This window comes from Antedon bifida, chromosome 5 (genome assembly GCF_963402885.1).
Source record: "Antedon bifida chromosome 5, ecAntBifi1.1, whole genome shotgun sequence".
NCBI classification, from domain to species: Eukaryota; Metazoa; Echinodermata; class Crinoidea; order Comatulida; family Antedonidae; genus Antedon; species Antedon bifida.
Genome location: NC_136230.1, coordinates 10,925,684 through 10,941,767, shown reverse-complemented (window position 1 = coordinate 10,941,767; position 16,084 = coordinate 10,925,684). Strand labels below are relative to the sequence as shown.

The window sequence follows — 16,084 nt, the reverse complement described above, 5'->3', positions numbered from 1 at the left end:
TACAGGATGGATAGATATTTTAAAATTTGTCATGCTTAAAAACTAAGTCTTATTTGAGGCTTATAAGTGTCGTGAGTTTACAATCCTTCACTAGATCAGGATTGAACCGAGTGAAGATTCCATAATGTATGATTACAACCGGGTTCATTGTGGGTCGTTATAAAAGTGACATAGAAAATCAGGAATTTAACTAGAATATGAACATTTTGCCTTCTTACAATTTAAAATATGTCATTTTTAAGTTGTTTCAGACCCAGCTGAAGAGCTTTACACCGGAGTGCCTTATTGTAGGCCTATTTCTGAAAAGCCTCTAATTTTTTTTATAGTACAAACTATACTAGAACAGGAAGAAAGGCAGAACAAAAAACACCTTAATTAGACTGGCCATGAGGCGTGAAGACATCCAGTATAAAGTTAAGGATGTTGGAAAACTGACAAAGAAAGAAGGAAATAAATCAGTTAGAGATTATAACTTGAAGGTGGACGAGTGGTAGCGAGGAAGATGTCACTGACGAGGGGTTGTCTTGGTGGAAGATCATCAGACTCACCATGTATTTCAACGACTACGAAGACAAAATAACAGATTTATGAAGAAATATATTATTTACAGTCGAGTCAACAATAAAGATTTTCCTATTTTTTTAAATGTTGCGTGCTATATGCCTATTTTTTAAATGTTGAATATTAGTGAGTATAGGCTACCAGGGTTTGGTCTACCAGTATGAATTATTGATGGATGGATCCGATGGTAACATCTGGTTTTTTGTCTTTCAATCAATTTCGTAACATCTTCACATGCCAATGACAATTTTGATAATTCTTAAGAAATAAAGGTGCATAGTCCAATCAATAGAAATGATTTATAATAATGTATTAATTCTTAATAGTTGATATCACAACCGATAATTTTATTGACAAATTCCAGTATTTTCCGCCGGCCCTTTCCCCCACCTCACGATATGACGTAACACCGTAAATAAAATAATAACAAACAACTAAACTGGCGGCGCGGTTGGTATAAAATTCGTTTGCAGAAAGTATGCCTTAATTGTTCAAATTATAGTATAGTGCAATTATTAGAACCGGTTGAACCAATTAATGTGGTGACAACGGAAGCTACAAATGGCAATGGGAGGTATGTATGGCATGTGTTTATGTTTTTTTTGTCATGAAGACGTTGTGCAATGACGTTGCACAAACACGAAATGTCTACCCTTTTATACGACTTTTTAACGTCTACAATAGCGTTCAAAATAACGTTTTTTTAACGTCCACAATAAATTTGATATATAACGTTATTTAAACGTAGTTACAACTCCAGATATATAACGTGCTCACACATTTTCTGAACAAAAACGTTGCACATTCAGATGTTTTTCCATAATTATTCGTGACAACCGCATTGATTTGTAGCGACTGTGGATTTATTATTTCTAACAATGTATTGTTGTATTCTACCACCAACAATCACATGAAAACTATAAATTTACATTATTCTGACCATTGACCAGGTTGAAAGAATTCTCATTTCAATACTATTGGGTCCGGCCAGCTGACTTGGAAACTGGTTAAATATACGTCAATAAGCGTAGTTTCTATAGGCCTACAATCATTAAAAAAAAGTGTTGCAAACTCAATCAAGTTCATGTGTCGTTTAGGAATATGCCAATGTGTTGCTATTGAGTAAAGTTTCTCTCGAAAAGGCAGATGAGAATTTGTAACAAGTACCTTTTTATCGTAGGCCTACCATTCATTTAAATTACCTTATCCCAATTTGCCATCAAGTTTGATAGTAGGCCTATTCACATTAATTATCTGATACATTTTCCATAATTTAGGCAATCGATTCATTATCGTCGTAGAATTGTCAATTTGTCGCATTCACACAGTTCGCAGATATCGTTAATGTTGTTTATCTGGTTCAATTGTGTTTTCCCCTAGTTTAATAGGCCATTATCACTATGATAATAATTATGTTTAGCATTCTTGATGAGTGTAATAATGGATCTCTACTATGATTTGTGTTTACAGCCGAAAAAAATCAGTTCAGAAAAAATCATCAACGTGTTATGTAATCTACAGGACTGAAACTTTGTATACGAGTATCATGGCATGGTTTATACGTTTGACTCTGTCTACACTATCAAACTAGTTTGACAAAAGGTGTGATGTGGCAAATATGGTACTGATAAGTCTAATATGGTAGTGATATGACATATCATGTCCATATTATATGGGCACATCACATTTTTCTCATAAAGTTTAATAGTGTAGACAGAGTTTTAGAGAATACGGATTTAAATTGAGTATTATTTTGAAAGATTGGTATTTTCTTTCTTACAGAAAACGAACCCACAAACAATTTTAAATAGTTTTAATAGAACCCCAAATCGTCACGGTTTGAAACGGTTTTCGTTTAGCAAAAGCCTTTGACAAAAAATTTGATTGAACGAAAACAAAAATTATTTACCTGAAAAAAAGAACTGTAATTTATTTAAAGCAAAAATTAGTCAAATGGGTATTTGGTTGAATTTAAAGATTTATAAAAAATTTTTTTTATTTATTATTTCTGCAGAAGTACGTGATTAACTTAAATTAAAACTACAATAACATAAAGTCTGATTCTATTAATCTTCCTTTTTCATGTTTTTTGGGGACAATAGGCCTACATCTTTAACCAAACATTTGAGGAATACAATCGAAAATCAGTCAAACAATTAGCAGGGAAGGAGAACTCTGAACGTGTCATATAACCACAAATAAAATCATATAAAGCATAATTATCCTGTTTGCATATTTCCATTGTTAGGCGTCCTACTAACAATACACTGTAGTTTAATGTTTACAAAAAATACAATAGCCCCCTCTACAGTTACGTTGACTTAGCCCAACTTGAGGGAGCTATTTGCACTAGATTAAAAAAAAGTCGGAAAATAGTCGACATGGCTTCCAAATCCAAAATTAAGGGTATGAAAGCTTTAGCTGAACAGTTCCGCTCCGTTACAGGTAAATTATGTAGCTGTTAAGATGTGTATTTATATACACCACAAGAACTATAATTTAGTGTAAGATAAGTTTTAGCTCATGAAGTAGGGCTAGGGCCTAGGCTAGACGCTACTACTACTTTCGCACCTAACATGACCAAGTCCGCAACAACATCACCCCATCGCGCGCGCATCCCCGTTGAATGTTATCAAATTGTGTTTTCCAGTTAGGCCTAGGCCCTAGGTAGGTGCGAAAGTATAGTAGCGCCGCATATTACCTTATACTGTATACCTTGATCTTGAAGCATTTGAGGCTGTGTCTGTCTGTTTGTCCTTTCATGATGAATAAACCATTAATGAATTGAATATTGAAATCTAGCCTAGCTAGGGGCCTACTAGGCTAGTACTACTACTAGGCTAGAGGCCTAGGCCTACTACTAGGCCTAGGCCTAGCCTTTCTAGCCAGGTACTGTATCCAATACCTAACCAAATGTAACAAAAGTAAAGGCTAAAATGTAGCTATATGCCTAGGCAAGCTTATTATTGGGCCTACAGTAATGAGTAGTATGTGTGGTGTCAGATGAAATCGGTCGCGCTTGAAATCGGTCGCGTTTGAAATCGGTCGCGTTTGAAATCGTTTTTTTTTTTGTATTTCACAGGTCTCTCGGAGAAGGACTGTGTCTGTTCAAAATGGCCATTTATAAACACGTTTAAATATTATATTAGGCATAATATTATATAAGGCATATAATAATTTACCTCTATTTATATGTACTGTAATTAATATATTATATAGAGAATATACGTCTGTCGTGTCTTTTATTAATAATTATGCAAACAATTACGTATGGTTTTAGGATATTAATAAAATATATAGATAATATGCCGTTATAAATCAATCTACCGGCCTACAGTAGGACTATGATGTACAATGATTGATGTGAGAATAATAATGTATGGATAATAAAGGTGGACACGATTCTCAAAGAGGTAATCTGCACTGATATTTAAACATTTATATTTACGAACGGCGTATGAATGTGAGACACTGAGTTGCACTTACTTAAATTTACATTAAATGATTACTGTATTATAAATGAAGAAATAAAAGATATTCAAATTAAAATCTATAGTATCGCCGACGTATATACGTAAATTATATATAAATCACAACTGTCATCTTTACCTCGCCATGGACAACGATCGTACGTGTTTTGTCCATGAGTTGACACACTAACAAGTGCGTGTTTTTTAAAAAGGGGAAACCCCGTCAGCAAAATAACGTATTGTGTTAGAGGAAACAGCTGCACGATCATAGAAGGCGCATCTCCGATATGGCTTATGTGGGGGGTTATTTCAGTTACTCGCCTTTTAACCATCCGCATATAATGATTATTTTACTAACAACTATTTTAAACCTCAGAAATAAAAATATACACGTGATTTGCCTCAACAATAATCATTATACACTTAATATTATCCTACATAACGGATAGAAATAAAATTGAATTGAATTGAATTGAAATATATATTTATACTGGGTAACCTCTTCAGTCAAAGACTGGTCTCACAGAGGGCCCAGTTGGTGATCAGTGGCTGTGATGTACTAATACACCGGGGTAACCCCCTACTCGTCTCGAAAGATGTACTAGGTTCTTTAACGTGCACACGAGCTAGATGTGTACACTGGACCTACGGTTTATAGTCCTTATCCGAGAAGACTCGTTCTACCACCAGAACCATGGAGTGAGTGAGCCTCGAACCCGTGCCGATGTTATGGCTACGTAATTACGGTTCCACTGTCTTAACCGCTCGGCCACTCACCCGCTCGGCCACTCACCCGGTATAAATAAAAATAAGGTGATCGAATAGTATGTTGTTAACGACATGGATATGATATAATCTGCCACAGTATGCATAAGTATAAAAATGGATACGCTGACTTTACGGGCTATATTGTAAAAATTATTGTTTTTAAATAAATTGTTCTCTTTTACGTAATTGTTTGCATAATAAAAGACACGGCAGACGTATATTCTCTATATAATAATATTAATTACAGTACATATAAATAGAGGTAAATTATTATATGCCTAATATAACATTATGCCTAATATAATATTTAAACGTGTTTAGAAATGGCCATTTTGAACAGACACAGTCCTTCTCCGAGACCTGTGAAATACAAAAAAAAATAATTAATTTAATGATTGATAATAAATATTTATTAACCAAGTAAAAAATATCCACATAAATAATCTAGTTCCTAAAAAATAGCAATTAAATCTATATAAACGAAAAGTGTTTATCCCACTCTAGCATGCATCCCGCTCGATCCATACAAAATAGCGCGACCGATTTCAAACGCGACCGATTTCATCAAAAGTATAGCTCTAGCGGCGCGCCATACAAAATACCGGAAGTTGATTTTATCGCGACCGATTTCAAACGCGACCGATTTCAGACGCGACCGATTTCATCGTAAACCGTATGTGTGCATGGAAACCGTGAACCGCCCTCCTCCTGGCTGGGCGTCCGAGACCGGGAATACAGTTCAAAATGCATAATTGTTGTGGTAAAGAGCAAAACATGTGGCAGTGTGGCACTATTTGTTTGCAGTGTAGAATATATAAAGCATGGTTTAAAAATGAGACGATGATAATTACACTTTTCTAAACATAATCTTTGTTATGTCTAATTTGTATTTACAGGTGCCAGTGTTGAAATTGGCCGTAAGTTACTAGATATGTGTAATGGAAATCTTGAAATGGCTATCAGCATGCAATTAGATGGTGTTGCTGAGACGGCAGGATCATCAACCTCATCGTCAACGTCAGCTGCAGCAGCACTTGAAGCATCTGGGTAAGCCTCCTAAACAGTTTACTACATATTATAAAATCAAAAACACTCTGTTCAATCAATAGTGTACATTTGTTAAATAAGAGTTTAAGCAAGATGAGTGGTCAAGCAGTTAAAGCGTAGTTCCCACTACAGACCCAACATATGGCCAAGCGAGTTGACCATAACAAGCACACAGTTCGGATGAACAATTGTATCGTGATTGGTTAAATTTCTTTCGATGCTTATAGTAGTATGTTCTTGCGTTGCGTCAAAGTGGTAACCAAGCTTAAGGCAAAGGCACAGGACAAACCTTGGCACAGGTTCAAGGCATCTAAGAACCCAGTGCATCTTTCGGGATTATTACATTACAAGCAATGTGCGCATGAAGTCAAAAGTCGACGTTCAACTTTTTGTCATAATATAAATTGTTCATTATTTCAGCGATAATGTGAGGGCACCAATTCCACAGAAACGTGAGGTACTTGTTCAGGATATTCCAACTTTTGGTAAGTAATAAACATATATATTTTATTTAATTCATGTTCTTTAACTGTTGTCCATGGTATATATTTTAAATGTTTGTTAATTGTTCCATGAAATGATTGAGAGGAATTATATGGTTAACACTACGGCAAATCCCTATTCAGTGGACATCCATATTAGGAGAACACTATTACACTCTTAATAGGGGTTCAACTAATAAATGAGTGTACTGAGCTGCTATAGTTTCTGTTAAAATCATTTCCATCTCACTTTTCTTTAGGCCCAAGACAAAGAAGGAGAGGTGCTCCTGGATCAGTATTTGATAGATTTAGAGATTTCCGAGCTGAGACAAGTAAGTGACTCTATAAACACTGAATTCTCCAATTTTGTTAATTTAAGATAAAGGCACCATAAACATGTTGCTGCTTCATTGGCATGGGTTCCATTGTTTTGTTTTGTAATGATTATTACCTCCGCCAAGGAGGTTATGTTTTCACCCCTGTATGTTTGTGTGTGTGTGTGTGTCTGTCTGTGAACAGCCTGGAGGCCACAGTTTTTATCTGATTCTCACCAAATTTGGCAACAATGATCTATGCCCCAAAAGCTCGGACGAGTTTGAATTTGAGGGGAAAAGGTCATAGGTCAAGGTCACAACTAATAAAAAACTATTTTACTGCCTAGAGACCACAGTTTTTATCCGATTCTCACCAAACTTAGCCACAATGATCAATTACACATCATGTCTGGGTCAAAGATCAAGGTCCACAAAAAACTAAAAAAAAAGAAATAAAAAAATAAAAAAATAAAAATCTCAGTGGGACTTGAACCAGCGATCTCAACTGTGAGAGGCTGGATACATAACCATTACACCACACTGTCAACCACAACTTTGTAGTGTGCAGTTAACATATTTACACTTAGAACTAATAAAAAAAAATGTAAAAAAAAATATTCACGGGGCATTTTATGTACGGAATTTTACAGTAGGCGGAGGTTTGTACTCTCGGAGTACCCTCTAGTTTATGTATGTTTTTGTGAATGGAAATAAAGAAACAAGAAACTATCTCCATTGTTTTGATAGTAAATCCAGTGCACATGTTTTGCTGGAAAAATTCTCACGTCATAGGAACCTTTAAATATAAAAGATTGGAATGTTTCACCTATTTAACTGTAATTAGAACTAATTCAAATGTCATGGCGTGCTAAGTGATCCTGTATATGTTTTATTTAATTTTGTTAATTACAATTTTACTTGCAAACTTTGTCTATGTCTTTTATCATCCTATAAAAGATAATTGTATTTTCCGTATATTACTTGTTGGTTAATATTTTGATTTGCCAGAACAACAAGAGGAAATGATACGAGATCTTAGCAAAAATAAAGGAGGTGGGGGAGAAGGAACAAAAAAACGTACTCTAGAAGATCTCTTCAGACCACCTCTTGATATGATGCACAAAGGAACTCTTGCCACTGTAAGATGATATTCATTCTTCCACTATACACCATGATCCATCTCCATTTATACTAAATTAAGCTATACTAAATTAAGCTACACTAAATTAAGCTATACTAAATAAACGTACATGCTTCTTACATAAAACAAAAAAGAAAAGTTTTTATTCTATAACTATAGGATAACCATTTATGATAAAAATAATACTTTTAATTAATATTTATATCAATTGAGTTATGGTCAGTAGAACAATAACATTATCACAATTTTATTTCTATTGCTAATCATGACTTCATTTGATTGAAAATATTAATAAATGGTATTATTAAATGGTTATTTATTATTATATAGTTCTAGGATTAAAACTTCGTCCTTTTCTTTGGTTTTATGTATGATAAATGCATTTTATCTAGTTATCGCCAATTGTTATCGTCCTAGTATAAATGGTCCTTGAGACTTATGTTTGTCAATGATCTCTTACTGATTTAGTAATGATTACCAAACCTCATTTCAATGCACAGTAAAAGATCCATGCTTTTACAATAGAAAATGCACTTAAACATAGTGAAATGATTAAATTAACCATATATATATTATTGTTTTCTCAAAATTTAGAGGGAACTGGACCGGGTGTGACGAATATTAACTAAAAATAACACTTACTAAAATGTTTTTGTTTTGTAAGGCTCGTGAAGTTGGTCAGCAACAAGGACGTTGGTTGTTGGTTAATGTTCAAGATGTACAAGAATTTAGTTGTCAGAAACTGAACCGTGATGTTTGGAGTGATCCCGCAGTCAAACGTTTTATTAACCAATCATTTGTATTTTGGCAGGTTGGTTTAGCTATGTCTTTTATTGATTCATACATTGTAATGCAACTGATAACTGATAAAATACTTTTATTGCAACTTTTAAATTAGTTGAATTATACATTATATTATTATAATTAAAGATGTATTGTCCCCCAAAATCATGAAAAATAAAGATTTTTAAAATCGGTCTTTGAATAGGCCATTTTGCAGTTTTAATGAAGTTGTTCACTTCCATAAGAAAAAAAACGGGGGTAAAAAAGTATTTCACCTATAAAAAGACAAAATAAACAGTTAAATTACCCAAAAACTCATTGTCTTCCAGACAAATTTGACAATTTTTTGCTTTAAATTACATTTTTCTCAGGTAAATAAATTTTTTTCAGACCCGATTTTTTGTGAGAGTGAATAACTATTATGTGACATTAAAATAACATATTCAACAAAAAAATTTTAAAAAATATTTTTTTAGGGGGACAATAATTATATCTTTAAATGAAAATATCCAAATCCATCAACAATATCGAATTAAACAAAATGGAAATTCGAATTAAAGGGGACATGTCCAAATGATTATACTCTGTGTAACATGTACACCACGGCTATCAATAGTCAGTATATTACAATTTTTTTAATGAGGTTGATGTAGTCGTGTCCAATCGTTTGCTCCATTTACAGAATAAACAAAAAAATCGCACAATATAGATTATTTGTACATTTTCCACAAAGAAAATTTCAAAACAAATTTCAGCGACACACTGTATGCAGTATACGGGTGTTTAGATAACAAGGGAACTTCCATTTGTGTGTTCTTGCTGATCGTTATATCCATGGTAGAAGGTAATCAAATTAGACCGGATCTTTATTGTTTAAACAAGTTGCATTATTTCTGAAAATCAATGGAGTGTATCTCCTGTTTCTGCTTTACTATCATGAATATTCATTAACTTGCTTATGAATAATCAATTTGCTAACAGAATTAGTGAAATCCATAGAGCTATGCATAACGAACATACATTAGTATCGTGCCTTTACTGCGGTAAATATTATACAAATCATATGTTACATTGTGTTAATCGCGTTACACAGAGTAATATAATTTTCACACAGCCTCTTAAGTAACATTCTGCAATTCATACAGAGATATGATACACTAAACCAAACATTACATCTATATAATATACACAACAGACACAAAACATGAATTCTAAACCGAATTGTGATATACTGAAATTGAATTAATTAATTTCAAAAGATACAGATAAGGAAATCGGTGAGAATGAGAAAAAGTCGGCCCAACCGAGATTCAAACCCGGAACCTTCTGCTTGATATGCAGATGTCCTAACTATTAGACCACTGGGGCTTTCATGATAAAGTTCAAACTTGATTGGATAGCGACTCTTTATCATTCTTGGCGTGGTACGGCGGAACAACACTAGTCCCTCAATTGTACCCACACGCACAAGAGATCAATATATAAAAGATTATTTCTTCTAAGAACTGGAGCTCTCTTTCATTTCATTTGTTTTTTCATAATAATGAATTAATTTGTTAAAAAATAAATGAGAGACTTGAAAATATCTATTTACATCCTTAGGTTTATCATGACAGTGAGGAAGGCCAAAAATATTGCCAGTTTTACAAAGTGGTTACTTTCCCATACATTAGCATATTGGATCCAAGAACTGGTGAACTATTAGTGTCGTGGGATAAGCTTGATAGTGTTGTATTTTGTGACTTAGGTATGTCAGTTTTTCTGTTTTTTAGTTAAAATTGCATGCATTAGAGCACTCCTTATTTTGTTATTTTTTTCTTGGCCCAGTAGTTTTGAACAAGATCCTGTTTTTTAATTGAATCTATGCAAGAGCAACATAACAATTTTAACCTCCAGCCAGTAGTACAAAATGAAGGTACTAAAAAAAAAAAAAGGTATTATCAGTTCCTGTTTGTGAGCAGGTTATATCCAATATAACAATGAGTATTGTTGCAATTTTCATTGATTGTACTAAGCTTAGATTAAGTATAAAGTAAACAGGAGACCTAATGTATATATTTATTTATATTTTTTTCTTATTAGTGACTAATTTTTTAAAGGATCACCCATGCTTTGATAAAGATGGCTTCAGCCCACCAAAGAAGAAAGCCAGAAAGGTAAATGATGTGTTATATTAATTAAACATGTGAGGTATCACTAATTAGTAAAAAGTTTGTTAACATGGTGGCTAACCAAATTTCAAAACTTGAAGATATCAAAGAATAAAAGTTCCCTATAATAAACCCACCAGTCATACATTTTGATACATAATCCATACATCGATGTATTGACTCCAAAAACATGAAAAACACAATAAAGTTGGATATTGAAAAGGCCATTTTGTAGTTTTGATAAAGTTAATCACTTCCTTAAAAAACACCAAAAAAATATCTTTTACTTACAAAAAAGACAAAATAAATGGTTAAATTCAACCAAAAACCCTTAATATGACCAATGTTTTTGCTTTAAATTACAATTTATCAAGGTTTCTTTTTTCGATCCATTTTTTTTTTTTTTTTTTTTTATGTCTTTAGGCAATGTGGCCAAGCATTACCAATAGTGAATTAATCACTGTCCTATCAGATAGGTGGTAATCCCCTGATACAGGGGCTATTTTGTGAACCAGTTCACCGGGGTAACCCCCTACTCTTTTCGAATAATTAACTGGGTTCTTTAAAGTGCACACAGGTTATAACTGTGTACACTGGACCTACGGTTTATAGTCCTTATCCGAGAAGACTTGTTCCACCACCAGAACTAGGAGCGAGTCGGCCTCGAAACCCTTGCCAATGTTGTTGGCTCTTTAGGTACGGTAAACGGCGCCCATGCCTTAACCGCTCGGCCATTTGACTCGCTATTAAAATGATATATTAAAAAAAATGTTTTTTTAATATACAAATTGTATTAAAAACACCAATAACAAGTTTTATTATAGGTGAATGTAGACAATTTATAGTGAGAAGAATTTAAATGATTCAACTTTTTTTTTATTTTTGTCATTTTAGAAAATCAGCATTATACATATTTTCAAGCTATTTTTTAATACAGACTTAAATAAATAAAGATAACCAAATGTTATTTTAGGAAAGTATAATAGATGCAGATGAAGAAAGCCAATTGAGGGCAGCAATTGCGGCATCAATGTCCGAAACAAGCTGTAAGAACAAAAGAACTATATACGTTGATAGTGACTCGGAACCGGAATATGAAAGTGATTCTTGCCAGTCAGAAAGCGATAACAACGCGTGTAGTGACGTTGAAATTGAAAATCAAAGAACTAATGATGTCACTGAAGATTTAAATAATCATAAAGACAATATAATAGATACAAATGACGCAGATGACAATTGTGTTGTCGAAGACACTATAGTAATAGAGAATGAATCAAAAGGAATTATAACCAAGCCAAATAAACAGACAGACAATAACGAATATTTGCCAAATAATAATGTTTCTGAAACTCGAATACCAGATAAGGACAGTAAAAATGATATTGGTACAAACTCTGCAACTACAAGTGTGATAGACAAGCCTACACATATTACAAATAATGTAAATGAAGATAACAAACAAAATCAAACCAATGAAAACGGTAATTATTTTTATTCTTTAATTTTGCATCATTTGCTGAAATAATCGACCTACTCAGAATTCAATAGTTTTATTGTTTAAATATATTAAACAATACATACCCATGCCTGGTGCATGTCACTGAAATATCCAAATTAACTATTTATTATCTATTTATTTGTACAGTACAAGAATAATGCCTTATAGTAGATTGAATGCTTAATAGAGATACAAATAAAAATGGTATTTTCGTATATTCAATAACTTCAACTTGTTCTTGCGTAATTTGTTAGAATAATCGGACTTCCTACCCAGAATTGAATAGTTTTAGTACTGGAGTATTTTAATATCTATTTTATTTGTAGATTCTGAAGCTAAGATAATGCTGAGGTTACCAGATGGTGAAAGAAAACAAATGAACATGCCTGGAAGATCAACGCTATTGGTAAATTAATTTTCTTAAATCCCTAATATTGTTAATTTTTCTATTATTTAAAACTATTTTTATATTTCTCCTTTCCCGGTTTTGAAATCTTATATGCGGAAACCTCTCATATGCGGACACCACATGTATGGGGATACCTCATGTATGGGGATACCTCATATGCAAACACATCGTATGCGAACACCGTCCTCATATGCTAAACGTCATATGCGGACACCTCTCATATGCACACACTTCTCATATGCAGCCACCTGTCATACGGACATCTCATACAGTATGCGGACACCTCTCTTGCAAACACGTCTCGTGCAAACACCTCAAATATGCGGAAACATCACGTATGTGGACACCTCCCATATGATGACTCAGCTCCTATGTGGACACCTCACAAATGCGGACACGTCACGTATGCGGACACCTCTCATATGTGGACACCTCCCATATGATGACTCAGCTCCTATGTGGACACCTCACAAATGCGGACACGTCACGTATGCGGACACCTCTCATATGTGGACACCTCCCATATGATGACTCCTCTCATATGCGTACACCTCCCATATGATGACTCCTCTCATACGCGGACACTTCCCATATGATGACTCCTCTCATATCAGGCACCTCTCATGTGGACACCTCTCATATACGGATATTTTTGTATGCGGACGCCTCTAGTATACAGACATCTCTATCGACTTAAGTTGGTGAGACGCTTATTCGACTGCGATTAATTCGTTTAAGTGGTCGTACACAGAAAGTACTTTGAGAGGCACATTAACAGCTGATAAACAAAAAACAATCTCTTATATCGGTTAAATAGTTAAATTTTGACTTTTTGGAGTTTTTGAAGTTGTAACATCATATTGCAATGTATAACTGAATAATTGAATATAACTTGATTTCAGGATTTGATTACACGTGTGGCAAAGGATGGATTTTCCAGTGAAAGGTACGAGCTTGTTACCAATTATCCCAGGCGTCAACTATCTTACATGGATGCAGATAAAACATTAGAAGAGGCTGGTCTTGTACCGCGTGAAACTGTCTTTGTCCAAGAACGATGATCAAAATGGCTACAAAAACATGATGCAGGGATGCATATTTTTCTCAATATGTTAAAAGGTGCTTTGTAAACTAAATTGAATAGTGTTGAGCTTTTTTTTTTCTCGACAAAAAAAGGCAGAAATCATGGATAATGTATGACATAAATAAAAAAATAATGCATTACATTAATTATGGCATAAATTAAGACTGGCACTATGTTTGACTGAATGGAATAATGTTGAGCTTTCTTTTTCTCTCAACATGTTAAAGGGCAGAAATCATGATTTATTTACATTTTAGGAAAATATAATGCATACAGGACATGCATGTATTTTATCATAAATTATGCATTAAATAACAGTGGCCAGTATTTTGAAGCACTATTCTTGTGACCAAAATTTAGTCTATTATGAATTTGTTTATTATAAATACTAGTAGGACCATTCCTTTAGGACACGCCTAATAAGGGGACACTTATACTGTGAAACGAATGAGGGCCAATCATTTTCAGCCCCTATTAAGGGACAGTTTCCTTGGGTACCGAATGTGTCCCCTCAATAGGTTCTACTGTATACAATCATGTTATTAGAGAACAACTTCGAAAAATCGAGTGTCCACGCACACAGTATCACACAGTATAATTAATTTATGAAAATGTATGAAATACATATTATTCTATATGAAATTTAGTAATATTTTCGAAATAATCAATATTGAGGTTTTGCAACCTTACGAATACGGTAATAAAAACGGGTACGATGTCATACTTTTTCTTAAACTTTTAAACTATTCTTTAATATCAGCAACAGTATTTAGTAAGAGGCAACAAATGGGTACCTGGTAAGACATTACTAGCTCCATTATGGAAGTATGATTCGGCTAATAATATGTACAGCGCTTAGACGTTTCACAACATTAGGCGCTTTATAAATCAAGGATATTATTATTAATATTATTGTTGATATAAATTTTGCAGTACACCACGTATATTAGTTCTGAAGAACTGTTGAGTTTCTCGACGTTTCGATCAATATCCTTTGATCGTCCTCATATACGTGGTGTACTGCAAAATGTATAACAACATTTGATTCGCCATGCAAAAAGCCTTCAAACAATATATTATTATTATTATTATTAAAACGAATACAGATTTGAACCTTTTTCATTTAATCAAACATGTATAAAGGTATATAATACTACATAAATATAATTTTAATAAAAGTAGTTTACTAAAAATTGACGAAAATTAGAATAAATAGCAGTTTTAGGTTCTCGTTCGTTCGGTCGGATTGGTCGTTATCGTGTTCGTAAGGTTGTGAAACCTGCCTCTTGAATGCCAGTGAGTTTAACATAATGTAAAGTTAGTTTGTGATGATACAGTAATTCATTATTCAAGACATTTACAATTTTAGTACTACACACTGTCTGACTTGTTTATTGAATTTAGTTGATCTGCATGTCAAACATTTTTCACCAAGCTAAGCTTCATTTTACACTGGGCTTACCGTGTTTGACCCTCTAGACAAGCGGACACCTTTTCATACCGTGATATTTGGTTCCACAAATTTGTGTTGTTCTTATCACCAACTAAAGCTCTCTCTAGAGAATAGACTATCACAATTAATGTGACAAAACATGTGATGTGCCCATATAAATTATATGGACACGATGACGTCATATTACTACCATATTTGGGCATATCAAATTGTTTGTCACATAAAGTTTGATAGTGTAGACAGAGCTTTAGAAATTACAATAAATAGTGGCACGGAAGATTCAAACTAAGAACACTCCGATCAACAAATTTACATCGTGTGTGCCAACTAATCTGTCGAATATGTCAATCGAAATGCGATTTCTGAACTAATACACATTCATTATGCGTGCATTTCCCCCCAGAAGGTTTGTTGACGTAACGACGTACGTAAAGCCATTTCGGAAATCTTTATGCAGGAAAAGTGTTGGTCGTGCCTTTGGTTTCACTCTCAACACACGGTTCATCTCCGATGAAAATAATTAAGGAAAGTGTTCAATCTTCTTTTTTCCACCAGCACATGTCGATATTTGCAGTAACAAACCTCACTTGGCCGTTCAAACATGGGGAAATTCTCGACACGGTTAATTATCAAATTACAAGGGAGAGCAACTGGAGTAGCAGACTCATATCGACATGTTCTCGGAAGTCAATGCAATCTAACAACAAGCAACTGAGCTCCGGAGGTCAAATGGTTTATCTGTGGCTGCGAAACGGTCAGTTCCAATCCACACCCCTTCGCGCGCCGAGGAGAATGTATATACAGTACTGTAGGCGGCCTACTGTTTGTATTTGTATTGTATTGTATTCGCAGCCAGACATAAGATCAACAGACTGTTACGAGTGCCTATCTTGGCAAGGCGATCTCAGTGTTCTGTTGTTAGAT

The 16,084-nt window shown here is 34.0% G+C and overlaps 1 protein-coding gene across 1 annotated transcript; it reads left to right on the top strand.

Moving 5' to 3' along the window:
- The first annotated feature begins 2,906 nt into the window (after positions 1 to 2,906).
- LOC144842659 (UBX domain-containing protein 7-like) lies at positions 2,907 to 14,617 on the top strand. The gene is made up of 11 exons (XM_078699160.1): positions 2,907 to 3,006; positions 5,696 to 5,846; positions 6,267 to 6,331; positions 6,589 to 6,660; positions 7,651 to 7,781; positions 8,448 to 8,594; positions 10,169 to 10,313; positions 10,649 to 10,722; positions 11,690 to 12,197; positions 12,541 to 12,620; positions 13,526 to 14,617. Exons 1-11 carry the CDS (start codon positions 2,943 to 2,945, stop codon positions 13,682 to 13,684), a joined length of 1,596 nt encoding a protein of 531 aa, XP_078555286.1. The 5' UTR covers positions 2,907 to 2,942; the 3' UTR covers positions 13,685 to 14,617.
- Positions 14,618 to 16,084: the final 1,467 nt, after the last annotated feature.